The sequence below is a fragment of the Phallusia mammillata genome, chromosome 4 (genome assembly GCF_965637545.1).
Source record: "Phallusia mammillata chromosome 4, kaPhaMamm4.hap1.1, whole genome shotgun sequence".
NCBI lineage: Eukaryota > Metazoa > Chordata > Ascidiacea > Phlebobranchia > Ascidiidae > Phallusia > Phallusia mammillata.
Window position 1 is genome coordinate 24,636,693 of NC_137255.1, and position 14,290 is coordinate 24,650,982.

Consider the following 14,290-nt stretch of genomic DNA (forward strand, 5'->3'; position numbering starts at 1 on the left):
TATTTTTAGCGCAGCAAAAACAACATTTCTCGCGTTGGCGTCTACAAAAATCGCGTGACACCGCGGCGAGATAAAAATCACCTACTCTTTCCGTGCCACCACAGTTTTTGGTGACGCTGCCAAAGCGAGAGGCTCCGGGAAATTTGCTCCTTTTGGACTTTGTGCTCCCAAGTTCAAATAGAGAACGATTCCTTGCGTGTTGTGTAAGTTTTTGCGGTTGGCATAAACAGTACAAGGTTTCTGTGCTCAAAAAATGCAATTAGCTGTAACATTTTAATAAATAATTTGGCGTTTACCTTATCTACATGGGGATTTCATTTTCACAACGTTTCGTGTTGTTTCGTCACACGAGCCACGACCCAAGAAGACAAAGCCTGTTTTGATTTAAGCAGAAAAAGCGGAAAGGCGAATGGCCATTAAGCGGTCGATAATTACAGGTTCGCGTCGAGATTGGAGCGTTCTGGTGGAGTCGAGCTCACCGCCTGACCTTTGCCTGGCACGAAAAAATGCCGGGTTTGCGTGCAAAGCGCTTCGCGTGAGAAGGCGGGCTCGCGTAACTAAAACCACTTGTTGTTATGTTTACGTTCCAGTGCCTCTGTCCGCCGCCGTCTGCCGAGCTTCGCGTGCAAAGCATCTTTCGCGTGTGTGCCTGGGGCCGGCGCGCGCCTCGTAGCGCATGGATGTTTGCGCGCGCCGCACCTTGAACTTGTCGCGTGTGTGCGACAATGTGTATGTGACGTAACAATCCCGGCGCGGCGCTATTCGCGGAAGGCGTGGGGAGTCACCAAGCCGGCCTGGAATCGGCACCTTGGGGGTGTTTGCGATGCCGGCGCGTTGCTACGAAACGAGGGGGTGAATGTGATTCAGCGATTCGCGAATTATTGTCGGATCGATTGTTAGTCATAATCAACAATAACAAGTAAATCCCGAGGCCTAATTTGTCGCCAACGCAGCTGTTTTCGTGACAACACCGGGTACTTGTTAACGTTACCCGAAATAGAAAAATTCGCGATGATTTTGGTTTGAACACAAGTTCACAAGTTTCCGCCTAGTGTTTATGAAACGGTTATACCTGGGTGAATCACCGCTTCTCGCAACAATAAGCAACAGGCGGTTGTATCCACACGCGATCGAGAACACTCAAGCGAAAAGAAAAAAAACTCCAAGAGAACTAAAAACAACCACCGTGAATCACACATATTTACCTTTCCTCCTTAAAACAAGGCGCCTGATTCACGTGATGAGGACTCAAACAAACAATCCCGGTGTTACTTGCGCTCAACCATCGCGTGCAAGCGCCGACCACCGCGTCAGACATTCCAAAACAGATTTCACCTGTTTGTGACGTATAAATCGCGGTCTGGCCCATCAGGTTTTGAACAGATCTTGGCCCGGACGCCACAACATCGAAGAGCTCGATCATTTTCGGATTACACGCGCATGAGTGGCAATCTCCTTCACGCAACAAAGATGGCTTCCGCGCCGCGCTATTGTCACGCAATTGTCGCGATTCGGAACATGACAATGTCGATTGTGACGTCACAATTTTGTTTTTATTTCTCTTCTTGAAAAATTTTAATGCAATATTTCAAAAAGATTTTTTTGACTTTTAGGCTTAAAAAATTACCCATCAACACCCTACCCGACGCTGATGTCATAAACTGTTTTTTGTTTTGTTACAATCAAGTTTTTTTCTGATTCGTTTTCTGACATTTGCGTAAGCAGCATAGAATTACAGCCTACCAGTCAAACTACTTGTGACATAACACAAACGGTGTTCATACATTGGGGCATTATAGAGTTGAATCCAGTATTAACCTAATCAAGGAATACACGAAATCTGCCCGAGATCCGATTAACAGCACTTCAAATGCGATGCCAAAAATAAAATCGCGTGCCGTTCGACGAGGTCAAACTTATGTCGAGCGGCAACTTGGAAAACCACTAAGACATGCTAGTTTGTCAAATAAACAGCGAACGGCGAATTGTAAACAGGCGAGAGCTCAGGTAATCTACCGGCTTCGCACGCGAGGCGCTTACTATGTCGTCATAAGGCAGTGCTGAATCAGTGGATTGTTTACGTTCGCTTCGCACGCTACGAGCCGGTTGTGTGCGATTACCATCTACTTTACACCGCCAGTTTCGGAAGGCCTCGTCTTATTTGGCGCTCGCAGTGTTTAGTTGTTGCCGAGTCTTGAGACTCGATTCTCTCCACTTCGCAATTTCGCTACTTTTACACGTTACGTTATGTGTGGATGTAAATTATTACTATTTATGTCGAAAAACACCTGATAATCCGTTTTTTAAATGAATAAACATAAATGTAGCTCGAAATTTGGCAAAAGAATAAATACATGTTCCAAAAATTGGAAGTTTTATTTAGAGTTTTAAGTGTTTGTTTTTTTCTTTGCAGAAACCGCAACGAATCAAATTCGTCATCAAGCAAAACTTCGTATCCATTCAAGCATAACGAGGAACAGGTTGGTCACGTTATAAATTTATTTTTTATTCCATAAATTACATTCGATAAAACATAACTTCATTTTTTTAACTTCACGTAAAACACTCGAGCGTAAAAAAACAATATGGTTTACATATAGCTGGATTTTAAATCTTATCCTTACAAAAAAATCTATTAGATTTTGTGACATATTACTAACGCGTGTTTTTTCAACTACAGTGTGGAAGCCCCTCGTCTGCTTACCCCACCCCGCCCCTCTCCAATTCACCCACCTACATCAAACGCCACTTCACCCCGCTGGATCTGAGCGGACCCAAAGACGAAATAGCGACCACTAGCGCCTCGACTCAGACCGTAACCAGTCCGCGTGAGGGAGCTGCAGAGTCGCGCACTTGCAAACACTGCAATGTGATTTTCGGCGACGAAATGATGCACGCTCTGCACATGAGCTGCCACGACAAGAGCGCCCCCTTCCGTTGTACGATCTGCGGACAGGATTGCCACGAGAAGTATTACTTCAACGTTCACTTGCTGCGCGGTCTGCACCAAACCAACGCCAACAATTCGACCACTTGCGGCGCCCCTGAACTACAGAATGACGTCACTGAGACAGTGGAGGGCGGATGCCGCTCGGACGGAGAAGAGATGAGCTCGTAGTCACGACAACCGCCACAACTATGCACCTAAGTTTCCATGACAACCAGTTGCTTTGTATGTTTTCGGACGCTGCTCAACGTTTTTTTTTTATCGCCACATTTTTTTCCGTTTGTTGTGTTCCATAATTAGCGCGCAGCTTTAAGTTTTGCGTTTTTCTGCTCCGCAATCGCAACCATCCAAACGCGCAGCCTTATCGTGTGACGTCACAATATGCCTGTATGACGTATCAATCGTGCTTTGTCCGTCAATTTCGCCAAAGACATTGTTCCGTTGTTACCAATGTTCCGAGCTCGTTTCCCGGTGTTCCGTGTTTTCCGTTTTTACGCGCTCCATAAACTCCTCCTAAGTTTCCCTGCGTCTTTCGAAGTCGGGGCGGCAGCCTATAAGGTCTCCGTTCGGCCACAAACTTTTTTATACTGTGTAGCAAAGAACAACATCATATTGGAGTCGACGACTTTGGCTCTTCCTCTTCCCGGCAGCATCAACTTGTGTTCGTTTTTGTTACGAACGCAGTTTGTATCTGTTGTGTTGTTTTGTCTTGGAATCGTGATCTTGTTGTAAATATTTATTTGAGGCGCATAATTCTGAATAAATCTGACAATGTGGAAATTGGCGGTTAAATTGCAGACAAAAAGTGCTTCTTCCAATTGCAAAGTCTTAATTTTGATTGACCTTGAACTAGTAACAGAAAAGACGAGAAAATCAATATGTACCAAAGAGGTATGAAAAACAGAAAGAGTTTGGAATAATGATCTTTTCTGAATATGCGTGGCGACTGTATTTTAAGCCTCGATAAGACAACTTTAACCCCAAAACACGCAATTACAGCAAAAAATGCTATAACTGAAACAAACATACCGTTTTAACCAGTAGTACAAGCGTTTTTCCCATAAAGTAGGTCTGATAAGCAGGAGAAATGTTTCAGAATCAAAACGAGTAGTTGGCGAGCTTTGCTTTAATTGTATGCAAGCAATTTGCATTTTAGTTTAGAAAGCTACAATGTAGCCTGAAACATGTCTACGACGATCAAAATCATTTATATATTTGTTTAAAGGGGTTTGAAACCAAGACACTCCCGAATACGAATGCCGGTCGTTATTTTATGTATATGGCAGACAGAGTTGAAAGGGGCCCCTGAAACTAAAGACCGAACCCAGTACAAACCCGCGCCACAAGCTCATTGCCTGGCCCGAAGCCGATATTTTGTTGAAACATGGCCTTAATTAGCGCCGAAGGTTATGTTTACTAAAGTAAAATTACGACAGAAATATAAGTTAAAGCGAAATCAGACACGAATTACGCTCGAAAAGCCCAGCTCAACGTACAACTCTTATGGCAAACGTCTTCGATCATTTTTTTCACTCGTTTCCATCACTCTTCCGGATAAGAAATCCGATCATTTGTGCGTATCTGTATGTGTAACAGTCGCCCCAAACCACTCGAATAAGTTTCTGTCTTAACGTGTGATACCACTTTTCTACGCAAACACAAACAACGCAAAAAGACGGACGAGGATAATATATATATCAATTCCCGACAGACCATTTGTAATTTTAAACAATTCCCAAGTTGTCTTATAGCGTCATCTAGCGCCAATTTTCAATCAAGGTGAAACAGAGTACGTTTGCCTTTTCTTTTCCACAGCATTGATAACGTAACATTGAAAACAAGTTTTTGTTAGATTTTTTTATAGATTTTTCAAGGATCCGTGACAAGCAGCGTTACATATGTAGTTTGCATCTGTTTTTGTCAAAACCAAACTCTCTTTGCCACTTTTTGCATTTTTACAAGATATGATTTTATTGCATTATGATGCTATCAAGATAAATATACGGAAATATATCCAGTGACATTATTTATTGAAATGAAAACCTATGACATTATAGTGAACTAAAAAGAATCTTAAATCCAAAACATTTTTACGTTATCACAAAACAAAAACAATAAAACAAAAAGCGTTGTCAAGATGATTATTTGTTTAGTCTTCATTTTTGCATAACTTAAGACATTGCTTGGCATTCTCCCGGGGAGATCGGTATCCCATCCGGTTGAAAGAAATCAGCAAAGCATCCACCACAGTTGTTAAACACGCAAGTTGCATCCGGAAAAGCTGGACAGGTTGTATGATCACACGGATTCGTGAAGCACTGGACCGGGTTCTTGCACTCTGAAAAACCAAACACAAATCTTTTGAAATGTTACAAGCTTTTAGAGTGTTGCAGAAACTTTGGGATAACTTTTACTATTAAAATAATGAAATAACTTAATAGGCAAAAAATGGATTACCGTCATTGGTTACCGAGCAAATAGTTTTCCAAACTTTTGCACAAAACTGGACAATTTTATACTAGCTTGGCCAATTTGTTGCTGCAAACTTGCTTATTTCGATTTTGCTATCTTAGCTACATTTGAAATACTTTTAATCGGCATTGCCCCTATTTTGGGGTAAAAGCTTGATTAAACAGAAATTCATTCGGGTTTGATACACAAAGGTACCATCGCCGCCCAAAATAACTTCCCCAATTCCTATTTCCGGACTTTTAGGGCCAAAGTTAATTTTGTAATACTAGGTCCTTTTTGGGAAAAGGTTAAGAATGACAATCATTTTTATACAGTGTTATATAGCAAACATTACAACTTCCTTATTTTTCTCTCTATCGATTGCTATTAAAACAGCAAACAAACATAAAAAAAACATTTAATTCTCTATCTTACTTTTTGCACAACAAGTTGCCAGCATACAGACCAAAACAATTGCAATAAACGTCTTCATACTTTTCTTTTGTTGGTCCACGTTGGCTTAGGTTGATAAGTGATCTGAACGACAAATTGGAATGACGAGTTTTTGTAAAACGGCCTCTTAAATAGAGATTTATTTGCTTGGGGGCGTAATGGAAATTTTGCCTCGTCATGGTAAATGACCATTTCATGATTGAAAGAGTTGGAAATTTTAGTTGTAATTTTCGGACGTACCTTTGCCAAACCGCACTGCCGTCGGCATTACCAGCCGATTGCGAAATTATGCTGATTGATTAATTATTAGCATTAAGTTAAATTGCTTCATTTACAGCGGAGTGGCGATATTTGACTGAACGTTTTCGAATTATTTAAATCGGTAATTAAACGTTTTGCCGTAATTGTGATTAGAATTGCCAAATTGTGCAAGTTTAGACTTTGTTGGCATCAGCCAAAGTGTTTTTGAAAGTAATACACTCTTTATAAATTTTTAAAGAATGGACAATCTTTATTTCATCAAACAACACACGTAACTAAAATATCACGACAAATAAAAACACTCATTTTTATCATGTAAATTACATGACTAATTAAAGATTCCAACTTAGTGTTTTTCCATGCCGCAATTGTTAAAACTTTTGTTGCGCAATTGTTTGTTAGAGCTACAATTACGTCATACGCTCCACTTGCACGTGTGTGTTACGTCACCGACTTACGTCATCTATTTATAACAAATTGTGCTATAGTATTCACGACGTTGAAAATAGCCTCGCAACGTTGGGAATATCAAAGCACAGAAAAGGTTGGTACAATCGGTTTGGTCGAGGCTAAACGCACTGCAGCTATACCGTTATTATAAGACATGTGTCAAAGAACTGTGAATAGGATTTCCACCTATCATCTCGTTAATTGAAATTTAAAGTTGAAATTATTTGTTGTTTTTCATCTTGTTTGAACGCAGGACGAGCTCGTAAACGAATCCCGATCATTTTTAAGTCTGTAACAGGGTCAGACGGCCAAAGATGTTTGATCGATCCAAAAATTGTTTTTAGCGTCATCTAGCTGTCACTACAGAGTTGTAAGTCGGGACGGGTTTGCGTTCGGGTCGGGTTCGGGTCGGGTTCGGGTCGGGTTCGGGTCGGGTTCGGGTCGGGTTCGGGTCGGGTTCGGGTCGGGTTCGGGTCGGGTTCGGGTCGGGTTCGGGTCGGGTTCGGGTCGGGTTCGGGTCGGGTTCGGGTCGGGTTCGGGTCGGGTTCGGGTCGGGTTCGGGTCGGGTTCGGGTCGGGTTCGGGTCGGGTTCGGGTCGGGTTCGGGTCGGGTTCGGGTCGGGTTCGGGTCGGGTTCGGATCGGTTTCGGGCTAGGGTTTCTTCAAAAAAACGGAGATGATTCGGGCCCGACTTTACACTCTGAGTCAGTACTTTTTAAGCAATTTGGCTAGCAAAGCAGTTGCTAGACCTGACCTAATATTAAACAGTCTTAAAACGCCTTGTTCAAGTCCACCTGTCTTTTATTGTTTATTGTGTTTGTTGTCTTGGTATTTCCTGAGGCAATGCATACGCCTATCAATAAAACTTTCGACCCTAAACGGGCTTCTCAAAAAGGACTCGGGTTCTGGTCGGGTTTCGGGCTCCAATTTCAGGCCCGTTTACAACTCTGATCTGACCTACATTATTCCATGTTTGTTGCAATTTTTTCAATGACATTTTTATTTTATAATGTTTTACTCCCGCGACAAAATTACTGACAGAAGAAACGAGGAAAATGTTATACCATCATCAGTAATACAATGAAAATCTTTAAAAAAAATCATATTATTAGTCCAGAGAAAAACACACATTTTTACGCCATTAAAAAACAAAGAAAAAGAAAACTAAAATCGTTGTTAAGGTGGTGATCTGGTTAGCTTGATTATTTAGTCGCTTAAGATGTGGCTTGGCATTCCTCAGGGCTAATCGGTGTCCCGTCCGGTTGAAAAAAGTCGGCAAAGCATCCTCCGCAGTTGTTAAATACACAAGTTGCCTCCGGAAAAGCTGGGCAAGTTTCGTATTCACACGGATTCACGAAGCACTGGACCGGGTTTTCGCACTCTGAAAAATATGATACAAAGCGTTTAAAATTGCATTAATTACACACTTGGTTAAAAAACTTTGTCCAACAGATTCACGGTCAACCGTTTTAGCATGGTTCTAAGTTTTTACTAAGACAGTGAAAACATTTCAGTTATAAAATCAACTGAAATTGACTTTGATACACAAAGGTAGCATCGCCGCCTATATCAGCTAAGTCAAAAGCATTTTCCGGACTTTTATTTCCCCCAAAATATTTCTAGGTCCTTTTGGACAAATGTTATTACGGATAATCGTTTCTAGACAGTGTTTAAAATGATGGTTTAGCAAACAGTAACTTTTACCGTAGATTGCTATTAAAACAGCAAACAAACATAAAAACATTTTAGTCCCTCTCCTACCTGATGCAAAACAAGTTGCCAACATACAGACGAAAACAGTTGCAATAAAAGTCTTCATAATTTTCTTTTGTTTATTCACGTTTACTTTGGTTGATAAGTGATCTGAACGACAAATTGAAATGATGAATTTTTGTGAAACGCCCTCTTAAATAGAGATTTATTTGCTTGGGGGCGTTGTATGGAAGTTTTGCTTTGTCATTGTGAATTATTGTTTCTGATCAAAAGAGTTGGAAACTTTAGTTGTACTTTCCGTTTTGGTGTGAACGTGCCTTTTGCAAAACCGCACTGCCGTCGGCATTACAGGCCGATTGCGAAATTCTGCTCGTTGATTATTAGCACTAAGTTAAATTGCCTGTGATACTTATCAAGTGTGACGAAATTTAACTGAAAGTTTTTGAATTTTTTTTGGGGGGCGGATGATTTGAAAAATGGACATTATTTGATGCATCAAACAACAAACGTAAAAAAACTAAAATACCAAGTCACATAAAATCACTCGTTTTCAATGGGTAAATTACGTGACCAAACAAAGATTCACACTTAGTGTTTTCCAACACCGCGATTGTTAAAACTAGTTGCTTTCTGTTGCGCAATTGTTTGTTGGAGCTACAATCACGCCATACGCTCCACTTGCACGTGTGTGTTACGTCACCGACTTACGTCATCTATTTATAACTCGACAAAGCGTTCTAAACCTTAATTGTATGCTTTATAAGGTATCGTAACTTTAAGTTGTACTTGAATGTTCAAATATATTTTATGAGCTTTGCATACGACATCCAAAACAAGTTTGTTTTCATAATTTTAGTTATGAAACAAAATCGAACGTTTTTAGGGATTATGCCATTTTGCACTGCATATAAGAAAAATGTTTCAGAGACATTACAAACAAAAATGGTAGCAGTTATATTGACAGCATGAAACAAATCCTACAAATCATTCGTTGACTTGGAATTTTTTTAATGGTGCTAATGGATGGATCTTGCTTCTGACGTTCTGATTGGTCAAAATTAAACACCTCGTTGTTTGCATGTAACTACTTTGATAAAGGAGTTAAAGTGAGTTTATTCGCACGCTAAAAGAAAACGTAACAGAAAAATTGTGCTATAGTATTCACGACGTTGAAAATAGCCTCGCAACGTTGGGAATATCAAAGCACAGAAAAGGTTGGTACAATCGGTTTGGTCGAGGCTAAACGCACTGCAGCTATACCGTTATTATAAGACATGTGTCAAAGAATTGTGAATAGGATTTCCACCTATCATCTCGTTAATTGAAATTTAAAGTTGAAATTATTTGTTGTTTTTCATCTTGTTTGAACCCAGGACGAGCTCGTAAACGAATTCCGATCATTTTTAAGTCCGTAACAGGGTCAGACGGCCAAAGATGTTTGATCGATCCAAAAATTGTTTTTAGCGTCATCTAGCTGTCACTACAGAGTTGTAAGTCGGGACGGGTTCGCGTTCGGGTCGGGTTCGGTTTGGGTTCGGGTCGGGTTCGGGTCGGTTTCGGATCGGTTACGGGCTAGGGTTTCTTCAAAAAAACGGAGATGATTCGGGCCCGACTTTACACTCTGAGTCAGTACTTTTTAAGCAATTTGGCTAGCTAAGCAGTTGCTAGACCTGACCTAATATTAAACAGTCTTAAAACGCCTTGTTCAAGTCCACCTGTCTTTTATTGTTTATTGTGTTTGTTGTCTTGGTATTTCCTGAGGCAATGCATAGGCCTATCAATAAAACTTTCGACCCTAAACGGGCTTCTCAAAAAGGACTCGGGTTCTGGTCGGTTTCGGGCTCCAATTTCAGGCCCGTTTACAACTCTGATCTGACCTACATTATATCATGTTTGTTGCGTTTTTTTCAATGACATTTTTATTTCATAATGTTATACTCCCACGACAAAATTACTGACAGAAGAAAGGAGGAAAAAGTTATACCATCATCAGTAATACAATGAGAATCTAATACAACGAAAATCTTTAAAAAAAATCATATTATTAGTCCAGAGAAAAAAACATTATTAAAAAAAACATTAAAAAACAAAGAAAGAGAAAACTAAAATCGTTGTTAAGGTGGTGATCTGGTTAGCTTGATTATTTAGTCGCTTAAGATGTGGCTTGGCATTCCTCAGGGGTAATCGGTGTCCCGTCCGGTTGAAAAAAGTCGGCAAAGCATCCTCCGCAGTTGTTAAATACACAAGTTGCCTCCGGAAAAGCTGGGCAAGTTTCGTATTCACACGGATTCACGAAGCACTGGACCGGGTTTTCGCACTCTGAAAAATATGATACAAAGCGTTTAAAATTGCATTAATTACACACTTGGTTGAAAAACTTTGTCCAACAGATTCACGGTCAACCGTTTTAGCATGGTTCTGAGTTTTTACTAAGATAGTGAAAACATTTCAGTTATAAAATCAACTGAAATTGACTTTGATACACAAAGGTAGCATCGCCGCCTATATCAGCTAAGTCAAAAGCATTTTCCGGACTTTTATTTCCCCCAAAATATTTCTAGGTCCTTTTGGACAAATGTTAATACGGATAATCGTTTCTAGACAGTGTTTAAAATGATGGTTTAGCAAACAGTAACTTTTACCGTAGATTGCTATTAAAACAGCAAACAAACATAAAACATTTTAGTCCCTCTCCTACCTGATGCAAAACAAGTTGCCAACATACAGACGAAAACAGTTGCAATAAAAGTCTTCATAATTTTCTTTTGTTTATTTACGTTGACTTTTGTTGATATGTGATCTGAACGACAAATTGTAATGATGAATTTTTGTGAAACGCCCTCTTAAATAGAGATTTATTTGCTTGGGGGCGTAGTATGGAAATTTGCTTTATCATCGTGAATTATTGTTTCTGATCGAAAGAGTTGGAAATTTTGTTTGTGCTTTCCGTCTTGGTGTGGACGTGCCTTTTGCAAAACCGCACCTGGTAATGCCGATGGCGAAATTCTGCTTGTTGATTATTAGCACTAAGTTTAATTGCCGGTGTTATTCATCCAAAGTGGATATATATGACTGAATGTTTTTTGCACAATTTAAAGCCGTAATTATACAATTTGCCGTAATTGTGATTATAATTTTAAAATTGTGTATGCCTAGACTTGGTTGGACACTTTTTAGAAAGTGTGTTGAAAATAAGAAATATCTTTGGAAATATAGTTAACAATAAATCATTATTTTGAAAATGATTTCAAAAATAGGTAATATTCAATGGCTCGAACAACACACGTGACTTAAAGAACCAAGTCAAATAAATCAATCGTTTTCATTGGGTAAATTATGTGACTAATACAAGATTCCCGCTTAGTGTTTTCCAACACCGCGATTGTGAAAACTTGTTGCTTTTTGTTGCGCAATTGTTATTTGACGACGAATTACGTCACACGCATCACCTGCACGTGTGTGTTACGTCACCCGCTGACGTCGTATATTTGTGACTTAACTAAGCTTTTTAAGAAATAATAGTATCCACTAATTAAGCTATCCATCGTATAACTTTAACTTACACTTGTATATTGTTCAAATTTTTTGAATTGCAACTGACATGTAAAAAAAGTTTGTTTTCTAAATTACAGACATTAAACAAAATTTAGACACCTGTGTTATAAAGTTACGTATGGCAAATATTTTTACGAATCTTGTCATTTTGGGTAAAATAACGATGGTTTGGAGAAATAACTAATACAAATTTGGCACATATATTGACAACATAAAATAAATCGCCCAAAGCATTCCATGACTGGGCACTTTTTTGTTATATGTGCCAATGGGTCAGGGGCGGGCAACTTCTCCAGTCGGCGGGCCTGATATGGGAAAATGAAGTACTTGGCGGGCCGGATTCCTGAATCGATACATTAATCGCGTATTTATCCAGTGATTTAAAACGGATTTTTGACCACCTAAACCAGGGGTGGGGAACCTTTTTGTTTATAAAAGCTACCTAACGATTTATCGACACTCGTGTAGGCCGCATAGACTATTTCCCAGGCCAAGGGCAGTGATGTTCAAACTTTTTGACTTACAGAATGGTCGTTTTGCTATTTCCTCGTAGTTTGTAGGACTTACGGTCCCAGCTAATTAAAATTCCTCACTACATTTTCATCTTCACTACAACATTCAGGATTTATTTAACCTAGAAATTGCTGAACCTGGAGTTTTTGGTAGTCCTAACTATGGAAATCGCTTTATGTACCACTATGGGACCACATGGGTCTTGTTTGAAAACCGCTGCCCTGGAACTAATCAAAAAATAATCTGCAATCAAGTCAAAAATACGTTTCTGTCTATTTTTTTCAGCGCCTGGTGCAGTCGGTTATATCAACATCTTAAAAATGTATTTTGCCATCGAAGGCCGCACTTAGTGCCCTGAAAGGCCGCAGGTTCCCCACCCCTGCCTGAACTAGGCTATACGTGTGGAAACAAAGAAAACCGTTAAAGTAGGACACACACAAGGTTGGTAGTTATGTCGTAACAAGAATTTTTTTTGCTATTGGGGAGCGTTACTGTGCGTTACAACTGTAATTTGACGTAGTAAGCAAGTAATGGGGGATTGCGGCAGACTGTGGCCGCGGGCCACATTATCATGTAAGACCGGAAACTGTCCGCGGGCCGGATCCGGCCCGCGGGCCGTATGTTGCCCAACCCTGCGGGGTGGATCCTGCTTCTGGCGTTTTGATTGGTCAAAATTAAACGCCTCGGTGTTTGCATGTAAATATTTTGATGAAGGCGATAAATTGAGTTTATTTTGCACGCTATAGAAAACGTATAGCAGCAAAATTTCGTCATAATATTCACGACGTTGGGAATGTTAATACGCAGAAATGGAGGGCAATCGGTTTGAAATCAAAATCTTTGTTATTGTTGGGACATGGAATGTACAATACAAAGTTTGATCAATTGTGTACCAATTACTAGGATCTAAGTCTTTGACAGGGTAGATTTATTGTCTAGCAATGCATTTGGGTCAATAATAAAACTGGGAACATACACTGCAGTGTCAAGTTTAATTCTTGATAATTGTTTGTTTTTGCATTAATATACAAAAAACAGAAAGACGGACGGGGAAAAAAACTATTAAAACGCGACAGGTTGGGCTTAAGGCTGCATGGTGCACTTATACTTTACAAGTCGCGAGTTTCTTACATGTTAATGCACGTATATATTTGGAAATTTTACCGACTTAAAAACAGTTTCTGATTTTTTTACGTGGTTCGTCACCAGGACGCTCCCGAGGACGAATCTCGACCAAGGTTTTTATTTTTATGTCTGCATATGGGTCAAGCGCGCCGGACCATTCAGCCAAATTCCTGCCCAATTCCTGATCATTTTTTTATTTTATTTATTTTCACGGGGTTCGACCCAGGACACTCCCGGGGACGAATCCCGATCAAGGTTTTTTATGTCTGTATGTGGGTCAGGCGCGCCGGACCATTCGGCCAAGTTCCTGCCCAATTCCTGGTAACTTTAGGCTATTTTGCAAATGCAGCACACATGGACACCTCTACAGGTCAAGATAAAAAGAAACCATTTTCCACTTGGAGACGTTATAGAGCAGCGGTTCCCAAACTGGGGTCCGCGGTCCTGTAGGGGTCCGTGAGGCAATTTTGGGGGGACCGCGAAGCGGTTGAAGTAATTCTATAATCTTATTTGGCGTCAGTTTGTGCCACTAAATAAGTTTAAATTAAAGTAGAATTAAGAATCGACTGTCTCCATTGCTAAACAATGCCCTTTATTGAATAACAACTATCAAAAATGCAATTGTTCGCGCACAATCGTAATGTTTTTGTCCTGTTTTTGATGTCACATGCTGTCTTAGGATGATTGTTACGCGCAATTTTGCATAACTAGCTAAAATCCTTCAACTTTCGTTTTTATGAAATACACATTTAGGCTTAAGGACCGCGAGCCCTCGAAATAATGGCAAAGAGACCGTTTTGAAAAAAATATGAAAAAGTTTGGG

The 14,290-nt window shown here is 40.0% G+C and overlaps 1 protein-coding gene and 3 long non-coding RNA genes across 5 annotated transcripts in view; 1 reads left to right on the forward strand and 3 right to left on the reverse strand.

Annotated features, from left to right (window-relative positions):
• Positions 1-3,727, forward strand: part of LOC145223793 (uncharacterized) — a 37,406-nt gene extending 33,679 nt beyond the window's left edge. For both annotated transcript variants that reach the window (XM_080090181.1, XM_080090182.1), the window contains exons 15-16: positions 2,414-2,480; positions 2,681-3,727. In XM_080090181.1, the coding sequence (XP_079946307.1) occupies positions 2,414-2,480; positions 2,681-3,118 (505 nt within the window). In that variant the 3' untranslated portion in view covers positions 3,119-3,727. The remainder of the gene's footprint in view (positions 1-2,413; positions 2,481-2,680) is intronic.
• A 1,233-nt stretch (positions 3,728-4,960) lies between these two features.
• LOC145225215 (uncharacterized) lies at positions 4,961-5,936 on the reverse strand. Its single transcript, XR_013859830.1, has 2 exons — positions 5,834-5,936; positions 4,961-5,285 (listed from the first exon to the last, which is right to left on the reverse strand). It is a non-coding gene; the product is annotated as an uncharacterized LOC145225215 (long non-coding RNA).
• A 1,650-nt stretch (positions 5,937-7,586) lies between these two features.
• Positions 7,587-8,471, reverse strand: LOC145225220 (uncharacterized). Its single transcript, XR_013859831.1, has 2 exons — positions 8,323-8,471; positions 7,587-7,942 (listed from the first exon to the last, which is right to left on the reverse strand). It is a non-coding gene; the product is annotated as an uncharacterized LOC145225220 (long non-coding RNA).
• Positions 8,472-10,183: 1,712 nt separating this feature from the next.
• Positions 10,184-11,075, reverse strand: LOC145225243 (uncharacterized). Its single transcript, XR_013859836.1, has 2 exons — positions 10,973-11,075; positions 10,184-10,593 (listed from the first exon to the last, which is right to left on the reverse strand). It is a non-coding gene; the product is annotated as an uncharacterized LOC145225243 (long non-coding RNA).
• Positions 11,076-14,290: the final 3,215 nt, after the last annotated feature.